This window comes from Acomys minous, assembly GCF_964271855.1.
Source record: "Acomys minous genome assembly, chromosome: 5".
Taxonomy (NCBI): domain Eukaryota; kingdom Metazoa; phylum Chordata; class Mammalia; order Rodentia; family Muridae; genus Acomys; species Acomys minous.
The window spans coordinates 82,473,418-82,493,485 of NC_140494.1; the positions used below are offsets into that span (position 1 = coordinate 82,473,418).

General features: G+C 37.1%; 1 protein-coding gene and 3 pseudogenes across 4 annotated transcripts; 2 read left to right on the forward strand and 2 right to left on the reverse strand.

Moving 5' to 3' along the window:
• Positions 1-452: 452 nt before the first annotated feature.
• Positions 453-896, reverse strand: LOC311598236 (large ribosomal subunit protein eL32-like; annotated as a pseudogene). Its single transcript has one exon. The product of its transcript is annotated as a large ribosomal subunit protein eL32-like (transcript).
• A 6,549-nt stretch (positions 897-7,445) lies between these two features.
• Positions 7,446-7,955, forward strand: LOC311598405 (large ribosomal subunit protein uL18m-like; annotated as a pseudogene). The gene has a single exon. The product of its transcript is annotated as a large ribosomal subunit protein uL18m-like (transcript).
• A 1,542-nt stretch (positions 7,956-9,497) lies between these two features.
• LOC311598406 (dihydrolipoyllysine-residue succinyltransferase component of 2-oxoglutarate dehydrogenase complex, mitochondrial-like) lies at positions 9,498-10,820 on the forward strand (annotated as a pseudogene). Its single transcript has 2 exons — positions 9,498-9,519; positions 9,649-10,820. The product of its transcript is annotated as a dihydrolipoyllysine-residue succinyltransferase component of 2-oxoglutarate dehydrogenase complex, mitochondrial-like (transcript).
• Positions 10,821-18,887: 8,067 nt separating this feature from the next.
• LOC311598407 (olfactory receptor 7G2-like) lies at positions 18,888-19,826 on the reverse strand (the record flags this gene model as incomplete). Its single annotated transcript, XM_084783461.1, has 1 exon — positions 18,888-19,826. One exon carries the CDS (start codon positions 19,824-19,826, stop codon positions 18,888-18,890), a length of 939 nt encoding a protein of 312 aa, XP_084639587.1.
• Between the last annotated feature and the right edge of the window lie 242 nt (positions 19,827-20,068).

Sequence of the window (20,068 nt, forward strand, 5' to 3'; positions counted from 1 at the left end):
AAATAGCCTATGACAACTACATGAATATTTGCTATGACTTCTCATCTACATAATCTATTCATTCTATTCAAATTGCTAGTCAACAGTGTAAATGCTCTCCTGTTCAGTTCTGTGGGGCTATCAACGTCCTTCTGCAATGTCCCCTCTTCATTTCTTTTGTTAACATACTTAGCTCACCACACTTGGTTACTCTGAGAGCCTCACCAATAACTTACCAACATGTCCCGGCCTCCAGGACAGGTCAAACACAGTTCCCTAGAAAAGGGAATGGGTAATGAAAGAGGAGAACAGAGACTCGAGAAATATGAAGCCAAATCTAGAGCCTACTATACATATAACTTGCCATATAACTGAAAGATGCTCCATCATACAACAAGGACATTTACTCAGCTATGTTCACAGCACATTATTCTTTTTATGGTATTTATTTTTTGGCAGTTTTTGTTGTTTTATTTAAACACAAATAAAACATGCACTCGAGCCATCTACTCATTTTCTTCTCTGCATAGCCTGGCGTTGGGATTGGTGACTCTGATGGCCAGCTGTGCTGCTCTATCTACAATGGCTTTTTGGCTTTTGGAGGAAACATTGTGAGCAATCTCAGCACAGTAAGATTTGTTGCACATCAGCAGCACTTCCAGCTCCTCGACATTGTGGACCAGAAACTTCTGGAAGCCGCTAGGCAGCATGTGCTTGGTCTTCTTGTTGCTCCCATAACCAATGTTGGGCATCAGGATCTGGCCCTTGAATCTTCTCTGCACCCTGTTGTTGATACCTCTGGGTTTCTGCCAGTTTCACTTACTTTTGACATGTCGGTCTGACTGGTGCCTGATGAACTTCTTGGTCCTCTTTTTAACCATCTTGGGCTTCACCAGAGGCCAGAGGGCAGCCATGATGCTGCAAAAGAGATCTTTTTATGGTATTTAAATGACACATGTATTATAATATTTGAGAATGTGTTTGCACTACAAATGTATATAATATTACACTCTTATATATTGTTTTATATAACATTTATTATTTTTACATATACATTCATATTATTACATGTATATACAATAAACTACCTACAACTAGAAGATCCATGACACAATCAAGAATTATTTAATGTTACATTCTTAGTGTTTGTTCCTATTTGTATTTGGCAGCCTTGAAGAAAATACCTTTCCTATCTTGGTGTGTCTAAAATTCTTAATGTAAATCAATTTTCATCACATCTTGTCATTATCAACTTAAAACATCTACCTAGACCTAAAAACGTAACCCCTAAACAACTATACTTAATTGTAAACCTAAGCTACCTGGTCCTCAACTCCATCAGACACTTGAGACGAAATAAACTTGATTACCTGAGTATGCCGAGAGTCCAGGTTAGTAGCTTTTCAAATGAGAAGATAAAAGCGATAGTTTGCTAGTGGAGTAGTCACCCAAAACTATCTTTAATGTTGGAGCATCATCTTTAGCCTTCTGGCCCAATATATCTGACAAACATATTTGTGAGGCAGGAACTGTTGAGGATATGCTTATTCTTTCTTGGCAGAGTTTGGCTGTTGATTCTGCCTGAATCCAAGCTGCCCACTTTTAGGAAAAATTCTGTCAGTGCCTGGAAAATCACATTTTGCCCTGTGGCTGGTTTGTCCCCTTTGAAGCCATCTCTATAGGGAGGTTCTTTGATGCTCACCATCTTCTTTGAGGTAGTCTTGGTTTTGCCAAGAGTTAACTTGTCTTTTTGTCAAAGAATCTTTAAAATCATTAAAAAAAATATCTTTTGATGACATACTTTTAGGTCTCTGATGTTTTTGAAGACCTTATATAACTATATTACCTTATCATCTATAGACTCATATCTCTCTGTTAAAACTAGGATGTATATTCTTGTGATAAAAATAGACTACTAATTGACATGAGCATGATTTGATCAACTAAGAATTATCTTGTATTACTTACTATCTTAATCAGCCTGCAAGAGCACTTTCAAAGAATTGGAAGTAAATATTGTATTATAGTTGAGTTGTATGGGTACAATACTTCATATTACAGTAGAAAAATATGTATATACAGTGTATATGAAAAATAATCTTAAATTTCAATTTCTTATGAATGTATCAAAATTAAACTTATTTTGGCCAATATACAAATTTCCATACCAGTAAATTAAAAATAAGCTCTGAGTAACAATTATGACTTTAAGTTCAGGAGGAGACTAAATTATCCACTTTTTCCCCTATCATCCCTATACAGTTCTGTATTCCCCCATCTTTCTTTTCAACCCCTATCTCCAATTGTGAGAAAGAAAAGAAAAAGAGAGACATCCCTGAATCCAACCTTGTTTTCTCTATGAATAAGACCAATAATAACTTATAACCAACTCCCAGTGAAAATAAACATCTATAGCTGAGGAAAGCAACAAAACAACAACAAAAAACTAGCTAACACCCCTTAATGGAAATAGGGTTTTGTTTTTTTAAGGTTTCTTTCCACTGATTTGGGATGAATAATACCTTTGTAGGGGCCCAAATTAAATTGGGAAAAATGGTTAATCAAGCAAGGAATAAAATTTGTGGTACAGTTTCTAAATGTTGAGTAATTTCAGGCTTAATTAGAGTCCTGTGTGGGTCAGTCTGAAATGCTGGATCAATTAGGATTTGAATCTGTCTTCAAAGATGTCTGGGGAGCTGTCTTGTTCTGATAAGGAACAGTAACTGTAGCACTTGGTTCTGAAACACTAAGGCTGCAGGATGTAAGTGTCCAGCATGCTGAGGAGTGAATCCTGTCTGGTCTGATCCAATGTCAATGTCCAGTTCTCTTGTTCTGAAAGCATATCATTTCTCACAAGCAGTCCTAAATACAGTCCTGAACTGTAAGTGTATAAGGTGTACATGATGCGCAGAACAACTAAAGTTGGATCTCTGCTCTTTACAAGAGCAGAAGAAAGACATCTGTAAACTGTCATTCATACCATATGAAGAATGGCATTTAAAAATCAATCACATATATTCTGTAAACAACAAGAAGTATTGTCTATGCATAGAAACTCATGTCTCAGTCAGTATCAGAGCTATTCCCATGTAGTAAGATTAACAATATAAGTTACCTGCTTGTTCTGCAGTTTGAATTCTTCACATCCTGAATGTAGCCACTACCTCATCACCTCACATTCCCCCTCCTTCCCTCATACCATCTTTCTCTCTCTCCTCTAGTCCTCAGATAAGGTATCTCTTCCCCCTTAACATATGACTTCAACTTATCAAGTCTCATCTCTACTACCTGTATGCTCTTCCTCTGTAGCCTTGCAAGGACACCATGCCAGGGGGAACTGTTCAACACTAGGAGGCCAGAGTCTATGTCAGAAGTAGTCCCTACTTCCCATATGGTGGGACCAACAAGGAGACTGTGCTGCCTCTCTACTACATCTGAGCAGATGGTCTAGTTCTACAATATGCATAATCCTTGCTTGGTGCATCTGTCTCTGTGTCTAATATCTGCTTATGAGTGAGTGTATACCATACATGTCTTTCTGGGTCCAGGTTATCACACTCAGGATGACCTTTTCTAGTTCCATTCATTTGCCTGCAAATTTCAAGATTTCCTTGCTTTTAATAGTTGAGTAGTATTCCATTGTATAAATATACCAAAGGATTTTTTGAGGGACATCTAGGTTGTTTCCAGAATCTTGCTATTATGAATAAAGATACTGATACTATGAATGTAGCTGAGCAAATGTCTTTGTTGTATTGTGGAGCATCTTATGAGGATATGCCCAAGAGTGCTACTCCTGGGCCTTATGGTAGAAGTATTCCAAATTCCCTGAGAAAGCACCAGATTGATTTCCAACGTTGTTGTACAAGATTCCACTCCCACCAGCAATGGGGGAGTGTTTCCCCTTTCCACATCCTCACCACAATGTGCTGTCACTTGAGTTTTTGATCTTACCAATGCGGATGGAATCTCAGAGTCATTTTAAGTTTCATTTTCCTGAAAACTAGTGATGCTGAGCATTTCTTTAAGTGTTTCTTAGCCATTCTATATTCCTCTGTTGAGAATTCTGTTTAGTTCTGTACCCATTTTTTAATTGGGTTATTTGGTTTGGTGATGTTTAGTCTCTTGAGTTCTTTATATATTTTGTATATTAGCCCTTTGTCTGATTTGTTTGGATGTATTTTCATGTAAATATTTATAGCATTTATTCAATTCCTTCACCTATTTGAATGTATTTTCCTGTATTTCTTTCTGTGATTTATTTTCCTCCCTCAAGGCTTCTATCATTTTTATCACATCAGATTTAAAGTCCTCTACTTGTTCTTTGTGTGTGTTCATATCTCCAGTGTTTGCTGTAATAGGATCATGGGTTTCCAGTGGTGTCATATAGCTCTGAGTTTTGTTTCTTGTCTTCTCACACTAGCTTTTAGGCATCTGATCGTCTCTAGTGTTAGCAGGACTAGAGGTTCCTCCAATGGGGTATCTCTCTGTGTTCCATGTGGGCCAGGTAGGTTTATGGCAAGCAGTGAGAGCTCAAAGCAGAAAGTTGTTTCCTAGAGTTCCCCAGAAGCCTCCTCAGGATGGTAGACAGTGGGTGTTGAAGCTTGCACCCAACTCCGGTCTGCTGGGTTCCCTGTCTGTATCCTAGTTGGGTCAGGAAGGAAAGGAGCAGACTGCGAGAGTTCCAAGCCCAAAGCTGGTCAGTTGCCTGCAGTGCTTTTTGAGGTAGCACTGTGACCCATGTGGGCTAGGCAGGTAAGAAGCTGGTAGGTAGAAAAGGAGATCTGAGCCCAAAGCCTCAGAGGTCTCTTACACTGCTCCTCAAGATGGCAGGTGAGGTGAGCTGAGCTTAGCTGAGCCGAGCAATTGACACCACCATCTTGTATCTCCCTTGATAAATAATATTCTTTCAATAGCAGGGTCCCTCTTTCTAAAAATCATGCTGTTCTTTTAGTACAGAGGTTTATTAGATTCTTAGAGTCTCGTCTGTCAAGTGTCCTTAAAACCTGTGCTAAAGCCTTTTTCTTTGTCACTAAGTTCAAGCACATTTTCTACTTTGCCCTCTACAAACCCAGATTAGTATCTTAGTTTATGGTCCTAGATCCACTTGCAGATGAATCTTATGCAGAATTTGGAATATAGATCCATTTTACTTTTTCTACATGCAGCTATCTAATTTGACAAGTACCATTTTTGACAACACTGTCTTCCTGAGTGTGTATCTTTTAATGTTATATCAAAATTAATGTGTCCAGGCATGCATGGACTTGCATCGAAGTTTTCAGTTATGGTTCACTAATAATTATGTCTGCTTTCATGGCAATAGCATGCTGCTTCTTTTACTTTATCTGTACAGTATAGTTTTTAATTATTTTACTGTTTAGAATTATTTTTGACTACTTTATTTTGTGTGTGTTAGCATAGAAATCTAAGATCATTTTTCAATTTATATGAAGAATTATGTTGGAACTTTTATGAGAATTCCATTGAAATTGTAGAATGCCTTTTTGGTCCAATAGTCTCAAATTATTAATCATTATAATATATGATCATGGGAGGCTTTTCTATCTTCCAATAACCTTTTCAAATTCTTTTTCTCAGTGTTTTAATTTTATTATACAAAACTTTCACTTCCTTAAATTTATTCTGAAATATTTTAAAATATTGCAAATAATATTATTTTCAATATATTTTTAATAAATGTGCAGTTCGTATTTAGAAAGAATAATGATAATTTTTATTTAATTTTCTCTTCTGAGAATTTGCTAAATGTATTATTTGCTGTAGTAATTTACTGGTAGAGCATTTAGGGTCTTTATACATGAAGTAATATTCTCTACTAATAGAGACACTTTGATTTACCTATTCTATTTGTATTCACTTCCTTCATTCACTTGTTTTAGTGTCTACCTAAAACTTCAAGTTCTTATCTGATGAGGGCGCTTTCAGCAAATATGGCCATTTGGACCTCCTGTGTTCTGCTTGAAAAAACCTCGGTGACTTCTTGGAAAACTCTCCAGGAGACCTCCTGTCTTTAGGTTTCTCAATAACCAGATATAGATCTGTTTCACCTAAGTTAGCACCTGGTCTCGCTGTCCCACACTTCTAGGAAACTTCCAGCACAGTGCCATCTGGCCATGAAGGGAACATTGTGTGGTATGCAGCAGCAGGGGTCTGACCTCGCTTTCACCCTAGTTCCCCCTTTATCCCTACCTAACATCCTGCCTTGTGCTTATAAGCAGCCTGAAAAAAATAAAATTTTGTCAGTTTGATCAGATCTTTTGACTTGCTGTCCGTTCTTTGCATCTCTTGTCCCCCATTCTCTCCCTAGGGGTCAGTGGGTCTCAGGTTTTTTTGTCCGGCGGGCCTGGACACTTATCTTGAACAAGATTCAAACAAATGGACATACTTGCCTTGTTTCTGGTTTTAATGAAAATAGTGTTTCTCTACACTTAGTATGATGTCTACTGTGATGCTGTTGTACATTGTCTTTATATTGTTGAAACAAGTCTGTCTCATTATTCTTGTCTCTGCAGTATTCTTATCATGAAGAGGTGTGATATTTTGTCAAAGCCATTTTCTGTATCTCATGAGCTGATTCTGTAATTTTTGGTTCATTAATATGTTTATGTGTGGATTACATTTATAGGTATTTGTATATTGAAGCATGATTGCATTCTTTTGATAAAGCCAAATAGACTATGGTGAATAATCTTTTTGTTTTATTCTTGAATTTGGTTGAGTAGTATTTCATGGAGTAGTTTCACAATTATGGCCACTAGACATTTTGGCCTATATTTTTCTCACAATTAGAGTCTTTGTTTTTATTTTAAAAAGTTAATGCAGGCTTTAAAAAATAATTCAGAAATAATCTTCAATTTTTATTTTTGAGAATGATTTGGGAAATATTAGTCTGTCTTTACTCTGCCTCATAGATTTTGGTATATTATACTTTCGCTTTCATTCATTTTTACAATATTTTGAATTTTCTTTTGGATTTGTTCCCTTACCAAATTTTCATTCAATAATGCTTTTATTTTCCCCATGTTTCTGCTCATCCTATTATTTCTATTGTTTTTGATATGCAACCTTATTTCTTTGTGGTTGGATAGGACACAGGAAAATATTTCAATTTTTTTATTTGTTGAGAAATAATTTATATCTTCATATGTTGTCAATAAATGTCTTTTGGATCTGTTTTATTTATGATGCTTAATAACTCAATAATTCTCTTTTGTATTTAATTATTAAATTAAATATGATTACACTGTTTTACTTCTATCTTCTTCCTCCTACCTGGCCCATGAACCCATACTTTCTCTATTAAAAATTATACACTTTTTCCTCCTCAGTCAATATGGCTGCAACTAGTTTCTCATAGGAACAACTATGAGCAAAGGAAGACAGAGCACTTTGAGGCTTTGCCTATGTCCCATCAGTGATGGTGCTTCAGCTGCAGTTCTTGAAATGTCCTGTCTGTTTGCAGGAACCAAGAGTGTGAGTTCCCAGCCCTCTCAACCAGTTCCATGCCAGAGATGCAGCCTCACATGAAGACTAAGGAGAATGAAGTTCACCAACTGGAACCTTCAGGATCTGGAGCTCTTAGGTGTAACCAGGAAAAAATGGGGATGGGCAACAGTGTGGCCCAACAGTGAGTTCTAGCCCAGGTTGTGGATTATAAAGGCTCAGCATCATGTAGAAGTGCTGGTTGAACACCTTAATGGCCAGTTTGTGGTTTCAGCATCCACTCGTGAGTGGGCAATTAAGAAGCACCTTTACACTACCAGAAATGTGGTATGGTGGCTTGTGAGAGTACAGGATGAGTGCTGACACAGAGATGCTTAGAAGCCAGAACCAATTTCATGGTCTACCAACCAACACCACGGGAGGCATCCTTAGACTCGATAAAACATCTACAAAATGCCATGACAGAAAATTGATTGGTGCTTCAGGAGCCCTGAAGAATCTATGAATGAAATAGAAGCATTAACTGATTTAAAATGTGTGTATAAACCTGTCTTGCTTGTCTCCAAAATACATTCAGACACAGACTCAATCTTGAGTTTTGTCTCTGTTTTGTCATTCACCTATCTTTTGCCCAACAACACTTTGAGAACTCCCTATCCCAACTGCAATGGTCCATGACACTGTCACATATAAAAGAAAATTCATCAAATAGCAACAAATTAAGACTAAAGTAAATATAGGAATCATTATGTCAGGCTTAAAACAGGAATGAGAATAACAGCAAGCTCATGGGAGGAAATTAAATGGAATCATTATTAAAATTCAAAGAACCAATAAAAATTAAAACAACAACAAAACAACATAACGACCAAAACTAACATAAAAATTCAAATAATAAATTTTAATATCAATGGAAAAATTTCTCCAAACAAAAGAAACAGCCTGGCTGAATAGCTCAAGAAACAAAATTCATCTACCAGTTTTCTACAAATACTTATCTCACAATTATATACAGATTCTGCTATAGAATAAAAGGGAAGACAACTGTACTTCAACCAAATGGGATGAAGAAAGAAGCAGTCATCACTATTCTAAGATCCAATAAAATAGGCTTCAAACTACAATTAAGCAGAAGAAATAAAGAGAAATAATTTGTTATAATCAGGAAAACAGTTAGCCAAGATCACATTACTTTCTTAACCAATTACCGGATTATAGAGTCAAAAAATTTGGGGTGTCCAATTTCATAAAAATTCTAGTACTACTGTTGAATGTATTGATTAAATTCAAACCACAATAGAAACTGTATTTAGTATCATAATCTCTCCAAAATTAGGTCATCTAGACAAAAAATGTGAACAGAGAAACATATAATACATTAGGCATCACAACAACTCAATTGGGCTTAGTCTTAATGGATACCTACAGAATATTCCACCCAAAGACTGAAAAATCCACAATCTACTCAGAAGTACAATGAAGTCTTATAAAATAAAGCAGAATCTGGACACATACATGCACACACACACACACACACACACACACACACACACACACACACCAAATTCAAAACGATTGAAATTATTCCTTCTATCTTATTGACAATAACACAATAAAATTTAAAACTTAGAGCAAACAAATCCCTAGTAAATATGCAAACTCATAGATAGTAACAAGTCATTATTTAGTGATGAATGGGTCAAAGAAGAAATCAAGGAAGAGATAGCAAACCTTCCTGGAAATAATTGAAAATGAAACCAAACTCTGGAACATACTGAAATAATTCATAAGATGGGAAATTTTGGCTCTAAGTTCCTTCATTAAAACTCATAAAGAGCTCAAACAATGGCTTAGTGATACAATTCAAATAGTTAGAAAAACAATAGTAAGCTAAATGTACACTCATTTGAAGGCAAGAAATAATGAAAAGCAGACCAAAAATCAATAAATGAAAACAAGTAATACAATATAAATAATGAAGCTCACTCCCACTGAGTGTGCCAGACATTCAGTCACTTGCTTTGTGTCTTCCAGAAGGGGAACTACCCAATATGGAGACTTTCCCTGCTTTGGGTCTCTTTATTTCAGAGACCAGGTTACTCTGACATCAGGAATATAGTCATTACAATGGTAGTGTCTTCATTGATCACTTCTTAAAAACCATGGCTGTGTACAGCAACATAATTACAGTCTAAAACCCAGCCTTTGCCGTGTCCATCACAGAGGGAGATGTCAGTTGGGAGAAAGCTTTTGGAGATGCAGTTGCAGAAGATGAAGTGATGTGTGAGACTGAGACAGACAAGCTGTCTGTGCAGGTTCCATTACCAGCAAAAGGCATCCTTAAATCTCTCCTGGTACATGATGGGGGCAAAGTTGAAGGAGTGACTCCTCTGTTCACACTCAGGAAAGCAGGTGTTCTTCCTGCTAAGGCCAAACCATCTGAAGCTCCTGCTGCAGCCCCAAAAGCAGACACCTGAAGCAGTGGTAGCCTCTCCACCCCCTGTAGCATCTATGCCCACACAGATGTCACCAGCGTCCACACCTTCACAACCTTCTTTGAGCAATCTAGTGTCTGCAATCAAACCCACTGCTGCTCCTCCACTGGCTGAGCCAAGAGATGCTAAAGGTTTGCATTCAGAATGAGCTGCTAAAGCTCTACATTCAGAATATAGGGGAGGTGGATAATGAACGGGATGCAGCAGGGCATGCCCAGAATACATGTGCAATGCTGACTACTTTTAATGAGGTTGACATGAGTAACATCTAAGAGATGAAAGCTTGGTACAAAGATGATTTCCTGAAGAAATGTAACCTCAAAGTAGGCTTTATGTCAGCATTTGTGAAGGCCTGGGTATTTGCCTTGCAGGAGCAGCCTGTTGTATGTGCAGTTATTGATGATGCAACCAAACAAGTGGTGTATAGAGATTTTATTTGACATCAGTGTTGCAGTTGCTACCCCAAGGATTCTAGTGGTTCCTGCCATCAGAAATGTGAAAAGTATGAATTATGAAGATATTGAAAGGAGCATTAACAAACTAGGAGAAAAGGCCAAAAAGAATGAACTTGCCATTGAAGTTATGAAGTGGTACTTTTACCATTACCAATGGAGAAGTTTTTGGCTAACTTTGTGAAACACCCATTAAAAACCCCTTTCAGTCTGCCTTTCAGGGCATGCATGGCATCTTTGCCAGGCCTGTAGCTGTGGAAGGCAAGGTGGAAGTGTGGTCTATGATGCATGGCACCCTTACCTAGGACCACCAGCTGATTGATTGTAGAGAGGCTGTGACTTTTCTCTGAAAATCAAGGTAGCATTAGAAAATCCAAGAGTCCTCTTCCTAGACCTTTTGGAGGAAGCCATACCTCCTACCTATTGATCATGCAGGAACTGAAAACCAGTCTTCTCTTCCCCCTCATCAGTCCCAGTTTGCCTGATGACAGAAAGGCACATACTGTTGGCTTCAGGCAAGGAACCCAGGGCACTATGTAAATAGCTTCCACAGTGTTCCTTCTAAGAGCTGTCCCTCTCCCTCTCCCTCCCTCCCTCCCTCTCCCCCCCCTCACACACACATTCTGATATCTTGTGCCAGAGAGAGAGAGAGAGAGAGAGAACCTTAATGAATGCTCATTAATATTCCCGCCTTTCTTCCATCTCTCTGTAGAGACTCTTTTCCTTCTTACCTATAACAATATAGGGTATCACCAGGGACCATGTGATATGACTTTCTACCTTTGGACAATGTAATGTTCTCCAGAGATGTCTAGGACGATGTTTGCCTCCCAGGCTCAAAGCAGGCTCTGTTCCAGATGTGCTGTGTATGTTTTCACTTGAGTCTACCTGTGTGGTGGTTTTCAACACAGGCAAAGAGTTACTGCCTTGCTTCTTAAATGAACCACCATTCTGTACTGTCAGTGGCTTCAAGGTGTCACTCTACCTCTACCAAGAAGCACAGGCCAGGGGATTTGGTGATAGGAAGAATTGTGCAGTCTCCTAAGGTTACCTATTACACTCACAGATGGAAATTGAACCCTGACTTACACTCACAGGTGTAACACTAGGAAGTTTCATTCTGGCATAATCACAATTGTGGTCATGCAACCCTTTCTAGGCTTCAAAGAATCATTTTAGGACCTCCTTCTCATTAAGAGTAGATATTAGTATATCATCGCAGTGGGACAGCCTGGTGAAGGGACTGCTCTGACCAGATTAGGTTGACTAGAGCTTTCAAATTCAATGGGGTATGAGCATGTGATGGGATGAAGCTGTTGTCTCAGGAGTTAGTATAATGATGCTATGGATGATGTCATCTCTAAGGTCACCCTTTGGGTGCAGGTACAATCATTAGAATTTCATGAGGCATAGTAAAACACGAAGCATGATAAACACAAGTAACAGGTTATGAGAGCTCCTAGGTTTTGTGTCCTGCACTGAGGCCTGAGACTGTGGGGACAGTTAACAGGAAGCCAATAGTGTTGGATGATCTTTTTTCTTGTAATCCAAGACAAGATGGTGGTAGGCGAAAAGGTCAGTGTAGAGTGCCTGCAGCATCTGCTACTACATCTTCATCATTCAGAACTTGTAAATAAGATATTTAAAGAGACTGATTTTGAATGAAAATTAAATAACAAATGTTCTCAAAACAATGAATGAATCAAAGAGTTAGTTCCTTGAGAAGATAAACAAAAGTAACTGGCACTTGAGAAAATAACTAAAAGTAGAGCCGCACTTAATTTTATAGAATCAGAAATGAACAGGTAATCATTGCAACAGACACAAAAGAAATTCAATAAATTATATGGGACTATTTAAAAACTCGTACTCCATTAAAATAGAAACGTTATGGATAGATGATCACAGCAGAGCTTCACTAGACTTTCAGTCCCTCTTAGATTACTCCAAAAAAGAAAGAAAGAAAAGAAAAGAAAAAAGAGAAGGGACACTCCTAATCTCCTGTGAAGCTGTCATTACTGTAAAGCTATAACTAGGAAAAGACACAACAACAACAACAACAACAACAAAGTAGAGGTTATATGTCTAATGTAAATAGAGTCAAAATATTTAAGCAAGTACTTATGTTGTTTCAAGTTCTGAGTTTAGGTCTGTTCCTAGGGGTGTCCACGCAACTTTTGGATCCCAAGTAGGGAAGGAGGAAGCAGAGTCTGGAACAAATGTGTAGATCTACAGGATCTCAGTCCAGCTAGGGGTGTCTGGGGGCACATTCTTCACAGGTTTTTTTTTTTACTGTTATATCACTTTTACCTCAGTAGGTAATTATACCCCTTCCTAAAGATTGACAAGAACAAAAAGAAGAGCCAAGTGGTTCCAGTGACCAAGATGGCAAGCAGCACTGGCAGGAGCTGGTGTCAAGAGTCCAGGCTTAGATGGTAGACCACGTAGCAGCAGGAACTTAGCATTTTAGGCAGATCCAAAAGCCCTCCAGTGAATAGCCAGAGAAAGCACTCTATGAAACAGATCCCCAAATGTTACAGCTCAGTGAAACATCCACTCCCAGAAGATCTTCAGTGAAATAGTTTATTGGAGGTGGACCGTGACTTTATAAACATTGCTGAGTCAGAATAGTTGTTTGTTTGTTTGTTTGTGAATGAATATTGCTGGTGGTGGCTTGAATGCTGGTGATGCTTTATTTGCATTCAGGAGGCACACTGTATGATGATCTCTGATTACCCTGATAATTTTAGAATTGAGGGTCACTGTCTACATCCCCCTGGGCATGCAGGCAAAGAAGCCAAGAGGGAGCAGTCCTATTCTTACCAGTCTTCAGGTGAGAATTTTTGGTCTCAACTTTGAGATTTTATGTATTTGGGTGTGTCTCTGACCTCACTCTTTCCCCATGCCTGTTTTCCCTGGTCACCGAGCCTATATTCTCCACATACTCACAAACATATTATATACATACAAGAGAAGATTATACACTATGACCAAGTTTCGATAATTCCTTTTTTAGCATATGAAAGCTAATAAATGTAATAAACCACATGACTGCACTTAAAGAGTAAGATGATCATCTATTGATGCAGATAAAGCAGACCACATAAAATATACAATAAAACTACATATAATTAACCCATAGACATCTTAGTAAATGGAGAAAAGCATGAAGCAATGTCACTGAAGTTAATAAGGAAATGATGTCCTCTATTGACATTCCCTTTCAATATTGTGCCCAAAATACTTGGTGAAGCTATAAAGCAACAGAAAGAAACAAGAGAGTAGTGAAAGAAAAGAACAAGCAATCCTTCTTTGCAGAGGACATGGTATTTTATATTTACAGAGTTCAAAATTTCTCTAAGAAAGCTTTTAGAAAAAACAAATTCTGCAGTGTGGTAGGATACAGAACCAACTTTACAAATCAATAGTTGTGTTATCCACTCAATAAAAATACACATAGGAGGATACTATGTCCACAACCCCACTCACAGTAGCCTCAAAGTAGATAAAATATCTAGGAATAACTTTAAACTAGGAAATTATGGACTTACACAATGAAAACTTTAAACATCTGAAGAAACAGATGGAGAATCACGGTAAAAATGGCAAATACACCACATGATCATAGATTTCTAGAATCAACATTGACAAAATGACCAAAATATATTTACAGGTTCAATGTAATCCTAATGACAATATCTATTACATTTCTCATGGAACTAGAACAAAAATAATAATGTCCCGATAAAAATCCAAAATCCTGGATTGCCAAAACAATCCTGAGCAAAGAATAATACTTGAAAATATTACAGTCCCAGACTTTAAGATATTTTACAGAGCCATTATTATCAAATATGGTGCTGGAACAAAATAATATGGAAGAAAACCAAAGACATAATATGAAGACACATAGATCCAGTCTTTTAATATTTGACAAAGATGCCAAAAATGTTTGCTTCAAGAAGAAAAATAGATCTGGGTAGGGGTTTAAAGTTTACTGCCTGCATTGTCCTTGGCTGGTGACTTAGTTTGAGTGGGACCCCTGGGCCCAAATCTACCTACCATAAGGTTCTACTTGTAGGTTTCTAGGACCCTCTGGATCCTTCTACTTTGCTATTCTCCCATGCTTCTCTCATCTAGAGTCCCAATAGGATGTCCTACTGTCTGTCCCAGTTTCCTGGTAAGTGAAGGCTTTCAAGGGACATGACCCTTGGGCTAGTATGCAGATATAAGTGAGTATATACCATTTGAGTCTTTCTGCTTCTGGCTTAACTCACTCATTATGACTCAAATGGATTGTGGACAATCCATTTGTCCACAAATTTTGGGAATTCCTTGTTTTTAATAGCTGAGTAGTATTCCATGGTGTATATGTACCACAGTTTCTTTATCCATTCTTCTACTGAGGGACACTTAGGCTGTTACCATGTTCTGGCTATTATGAATAAGGCTGCTATGAACATGGTTGAGCATGTCCCCTGGATGGGGAGACCTGGTGGCCCTCAGAGGAAGGATAGCAGGTTACCAAGAAGAGACTTGATACCCTATGAGCATATACAGAGGGAGGAAATCCCCCTCAGGAACAGTCATATGGGAGGAGAATAAAGGGAAAATGGGAGGGAGGGAAAAATGGGAGGATACAAGGGATGGGATAACCATTGAGATGTAACAAGAATAAATTAACAAAAAAATTTTAAAGGGAAAAAAGAAGAAGAAAAATAGCAATTTCAACCAATTATGTTGGGAGAACTACATGTCTACATGCAGAACCATTAAATTAGACCTATCTCTATCACCTTGTACAAAATCTAGTAACAAATGCAGCAAAGATCTAAATATAAAACCTGAAGCTGCTAGAAAACTTAAGCTGTACCATACATGATATAGATCTAAGAAAGAACTCCATGGATAAGGCCAACATAATGACAGGTAGGACTTCCTAAAACTGTTTCTACACAGGTCAAAAAACAACCAGCTGAGCGAAAAGGAAATTCATAGATCTGGTCACACATTTGACAGAATATTAATATATAGAAAAGGGTCCTGAACAGAGAGTTGTCAAAATAAGAATAAAAATGGTTAAGAATAAAAATATTCATCAGCTAGTTATTCAGAAAATTATTATAAAAACAGCATAGATATTTCTTTTTACCCCAGTCAGATTTCAAAGGATCAACAAGACAACAAACAACAAATGCTAGATTGGATGAACAGAAAAGGAAACCCTGATTTCCTGTTGGTAGAATGCCAGCTTACCTCAATGACTATAGAAATTCGTGTGGAAAGTTTTATTTTTTTTTCAGAAAAAAATATTATTTATATCTGTATCTATATTTATCTTCACTTATCTTTTTTAAATTTATTCATATTACCTCTCAGTTGTTAGCCCATCCCTTGTATCCTCCCATTCCTCCCTTTCTCCTGCTTTCCCCCCCTACTCCCCTCCCCTATGTCTGTGACTGAGGGGGACCTTCTCCCCCTGTATATGTTCATAGAGTATCAAGTCTCTCCTTGGTGACCTATTATCCTTCCTCTGAATGCCACCAGGCATCTCCATCCAAGGGACATGGTCAAATATGGGGCACCAGAGTTTGTGTGAAAGTCAGGTCTCCTTCTCCACTTAACAGTGGAGAATGTCCTGTCCATCGGCTAGTCTGGGTAGGGGTTTGAAGTTTACCGCCTATATTTTCCTTGGCTGTTGCCACAGTTTGTGGAGGATCTGAGGGCCCAGACCTGCCCTATTGAGACTTTAGGTGTGAGAAGCCTGGGAGAATGAGGAAATAGAAGGATCCAGTGGGTCCTGGAAAACTACAGGCTGGTCATGTGGAAAGTTTTAAAAAGCAAAAATTAAATTTACTATATGACAAGCTATAACAATCCTTGGAACATAACTCAAAGAACCATAAATATTAGTTCAGCAATGACACTCCTTCTCCATTCACAATAGCTATTAAAATAAGACCATCTGAATATTCTTCAACAAATAAGAGAAATAATAAATTCTGTACACACACACACACATAATTAATATATATACATATATATATACATGCATACACCATGGAGAACTGTCTTGCTGTTAAAATCATGAACATTGACTATAAAGATTGCAACTAGAAAAGGTTATATTTAATCAAATAGTGGATATCCACAATGAAAAGAATTACATTTTTGTCATTAGATTCTTGGAGGAGAACTTACAATAACCGTTTAAGAAACTAGAATAATTCTTAACAGAAACCTAAATGTCTGTTCATATACAGACAAATAAATGTAGTTCTCATTCCCAATAAAAAATTTTTTCTTGGGGCTGGAGAGATGGCTCAACAGTTAAGAGCACTGACTGCTCTTCCAGAGGTCCTAAGTTCAATTCCCAGCAACCACATGGTGGCTCACAACCATCTATGATGTGATCTGATGCTCTCTTCTGTCCTGCAGGTGCACATGCAGGCAGAGCACTGTATACATGATAATAAATAAATAAATCTTTTTTAAAAAAAGAAAATTTTTCTTTACAATAAATTGAGGCCATTACAGAAAATTACAACCAATCAAAATTTAGAAATTTGGAGCTTATCCCAAATCTGCACTGCACCTAAGGATAAAGGAAAATTAATGAAGAGGACATGGAATGTTTCTGAGTGCCAGAATATCATAAAATTTTCTCTAAGATTGTGGCTACTATTTGGTATCATAATCTACACTCATCAATTCTCAATAACATAACTGCCTAAGCATAAACAAAGATGACGCCTATAGAAACACAAAAGTGGACTAGACCGGAGCAATTCCAGGAGGCTTCAGGAAACTAAGTAATGCTAAAATCTGAAGGAATAATCTTCTACACAGCAAGCAAGTATTAAATATCAAATATTTAGCCCTGAAAAGTGTATGTGTGTGTGTGTGTGTGTGCGTGTGCGTGTGCGTGCGCGCGTGCGTGTGTGTGTGTGTGTGTGTGTGTGTGTGTGTGTAATATTATAAACACTGAACAGGTTGTGTGTAGGAATATAAATATATATTCATATACAGAGATATATGTAACAACAATTAATGAAAAAAGAAGCTATGAATTTGAAAAGGAACAAGTTGTGGTATATGGGAGTGTTTATGGTGAAGAACTGCAAGAGATGAATAATGTAATTGTATTATAATCTCATAAAGGTAGAAAAATATTTAGGCCAAAATATATAGTTTAGTTTCAGATCACTACCAAGTTTATTATGTTTGCACAAGTAAAGAAGAATTTAACTACTTAAGTACTCAGGGTATTTTAAGTTATTTAGACATTATCTTCTATATTTATGAGTATGCATATGTGTCTGATTATATTACCTGTTTGCTTCATTTTTTTCTATCCATCTTGTATTCTCCTACTCTCCAAACAACAAGGCTCCATACCGAAGACATTTGTTCAAGTTAATTTAATGCTTTGACATTAATAAAAAATGAACTACTATAAATCTACAGCATATTAATCAGATAGTAAAGGGAATTAGGCTTTTCTGCAATTACTCACCTTAGTCTTCCCCATAACCACAAAATAATACATAAAACATAACACTCAACTCCTTTGCATAGCCATTTTTGCCTATCTTCAAGATGCTGTTGGAAGGTTTGGTGATCCCAAACAGTATCTACATAGCTTTTTCTAGGATAAACTAGAGAATCTTCTTGAGATGAATACACCTTAGAATACTCTGCACAGAGGCATCTACATTGGAAACTGTGCCTAGAAATCTGCAACAATCTCTTATTAACAGTGTATCAAACTTCAAACTTTCTTTTTAAATGTAGGCAAAGACAAGAGCCATATTAAAACACAGATTACCACTCAGTGATATGTAGAACTCTAGCACAATAAAATTACCTATAGTCATTGTACAAGAGAAATGTATAAGATCATAAAATTGTTCAGAGAATAAAAATGTTTTACAAAAGTTCCATTTAAGCCAATGTCCACTTTTCTGAAATAAAGACTTCACATTCATATTCAAAATCTTGATAAACATTCTGGGTACAATATCATAGAAAAAAATAAAATTTTTATGCTACCCAGAAATGATTTATATAATTCAAAATTGTATTTTACATACTCTGTAGAAAACTATAGTGATATTTCTGCAGAAGTGATAGGTATGTCAACTGAGTTACACTGATTATTTTCATTTAGTTAAGGTAGAAAATCAGTTTTGCTTCTAAACTGGTATAAGTAGAAATATTTGTTTATTTATGTGAATAGTCACCATAATCAGAAAAACCAACCCCAGGTTTTGGTTATACAATAATAAGCAAATAAATCATACATAAAAATAGCAACAAATTAAAATACCACATATATAGAAAGCTGAGAATTATCAAATCCCAGAAATGATGCCCAGATTTTTCATTTCCTCATTTATAAGTTTGTAGTAATTGGAGAGTTGAGTACTCTGATTGTCCTGGAATCCAGTTCTTAATGTTACTGTGGGAAATTATGTCCAAAGCAAATCACATATCATAAAAAAGGACAATATCTTCTGATGAGTTTTTTCAGGGTTCCTTTCATGTCCTTGTTCCTAAGACTATAGATAAATGGATTTAACATTTCGGGGACCATGGTATACATCACATAAGCCACTTCAATCTTTTTATGTGAATCTGTAAAAACTGAGCTTATATAAACCCAAAAGGCTGCTCCATAGAACAAAGACACAGCAGATAGGTGAGATCCACAGGTGGAAAAGGCTTTATACCTTCCCCTCACTGATGAAATTTTTAAAACAGACAAAACAATTTGGATATAAGAGAAAATTATTGCAGATATTGGCATGCCACCAAAAACAAGTGTTGCAATGTATGTCATGATGGTATTGATGAGAGTGTCAGAACAGGCAAGCTTCATGACCTGGGCAAGTTCACAGAAAAATAAAGGGATCTCCAGGTCTGTGCAGAAGGACAGCTGCAATTCCATCAGACAAAGCATGGCAGTACTAACAGTGCTCATGAGGAAGGAAAACAGAATTAAGAGAGCACAGAATTGTGGGTTCATGATAGCTGTGTAGCTCAGGGGAAAACAAATGGCCATATAGCGGTCATAGGCCATTGCTGCGAGGATGCAGCTTTCTAAGGAAGAAAACTCATTCACAAAACAGACCTGAGTAAAGCATCCTGTATAACTGATGCTCTGATCCTGTGTCTGAATGTTTATCAGCATATTTGGGATGATTGTTGTGCACAAACAGATCTCATTAAAGGACAGATTAGAAAGAAAGATGTACATGGGCGTTTGAAGATGGGTGTCAGAACTGACAGCCAGGATGATGAGAATGTTGCCAAAAATAGTGACCAGGTATACAGACAAAAAGAGGCCAAAGAGGAGGGCCTGCAGTACTGGGTCATCTGTTAGTCCTTTAAGAAAAAACTGTGAAACATCTGTAATGTTTTGAGTTTCCATGTTGAAAATATTCTACTAAAATATTGATTCAAATAATTCATAAGTCACTCTGTTGAAGCATCACCTGCATTCTTCATAAGATATGAAGATGAATAGCAGCGGACAGGTTCAAACAGGTTTTCAGGTAGTTTTGAACAACTATTTTAAAAATAGTGGCTGTATAATGAAGCTCATGAGATTTCCCTATGCAAACTTATGTTTTCTTCTTATAAGTGAATAATAGGCAGGCCTTGTCAATAGTG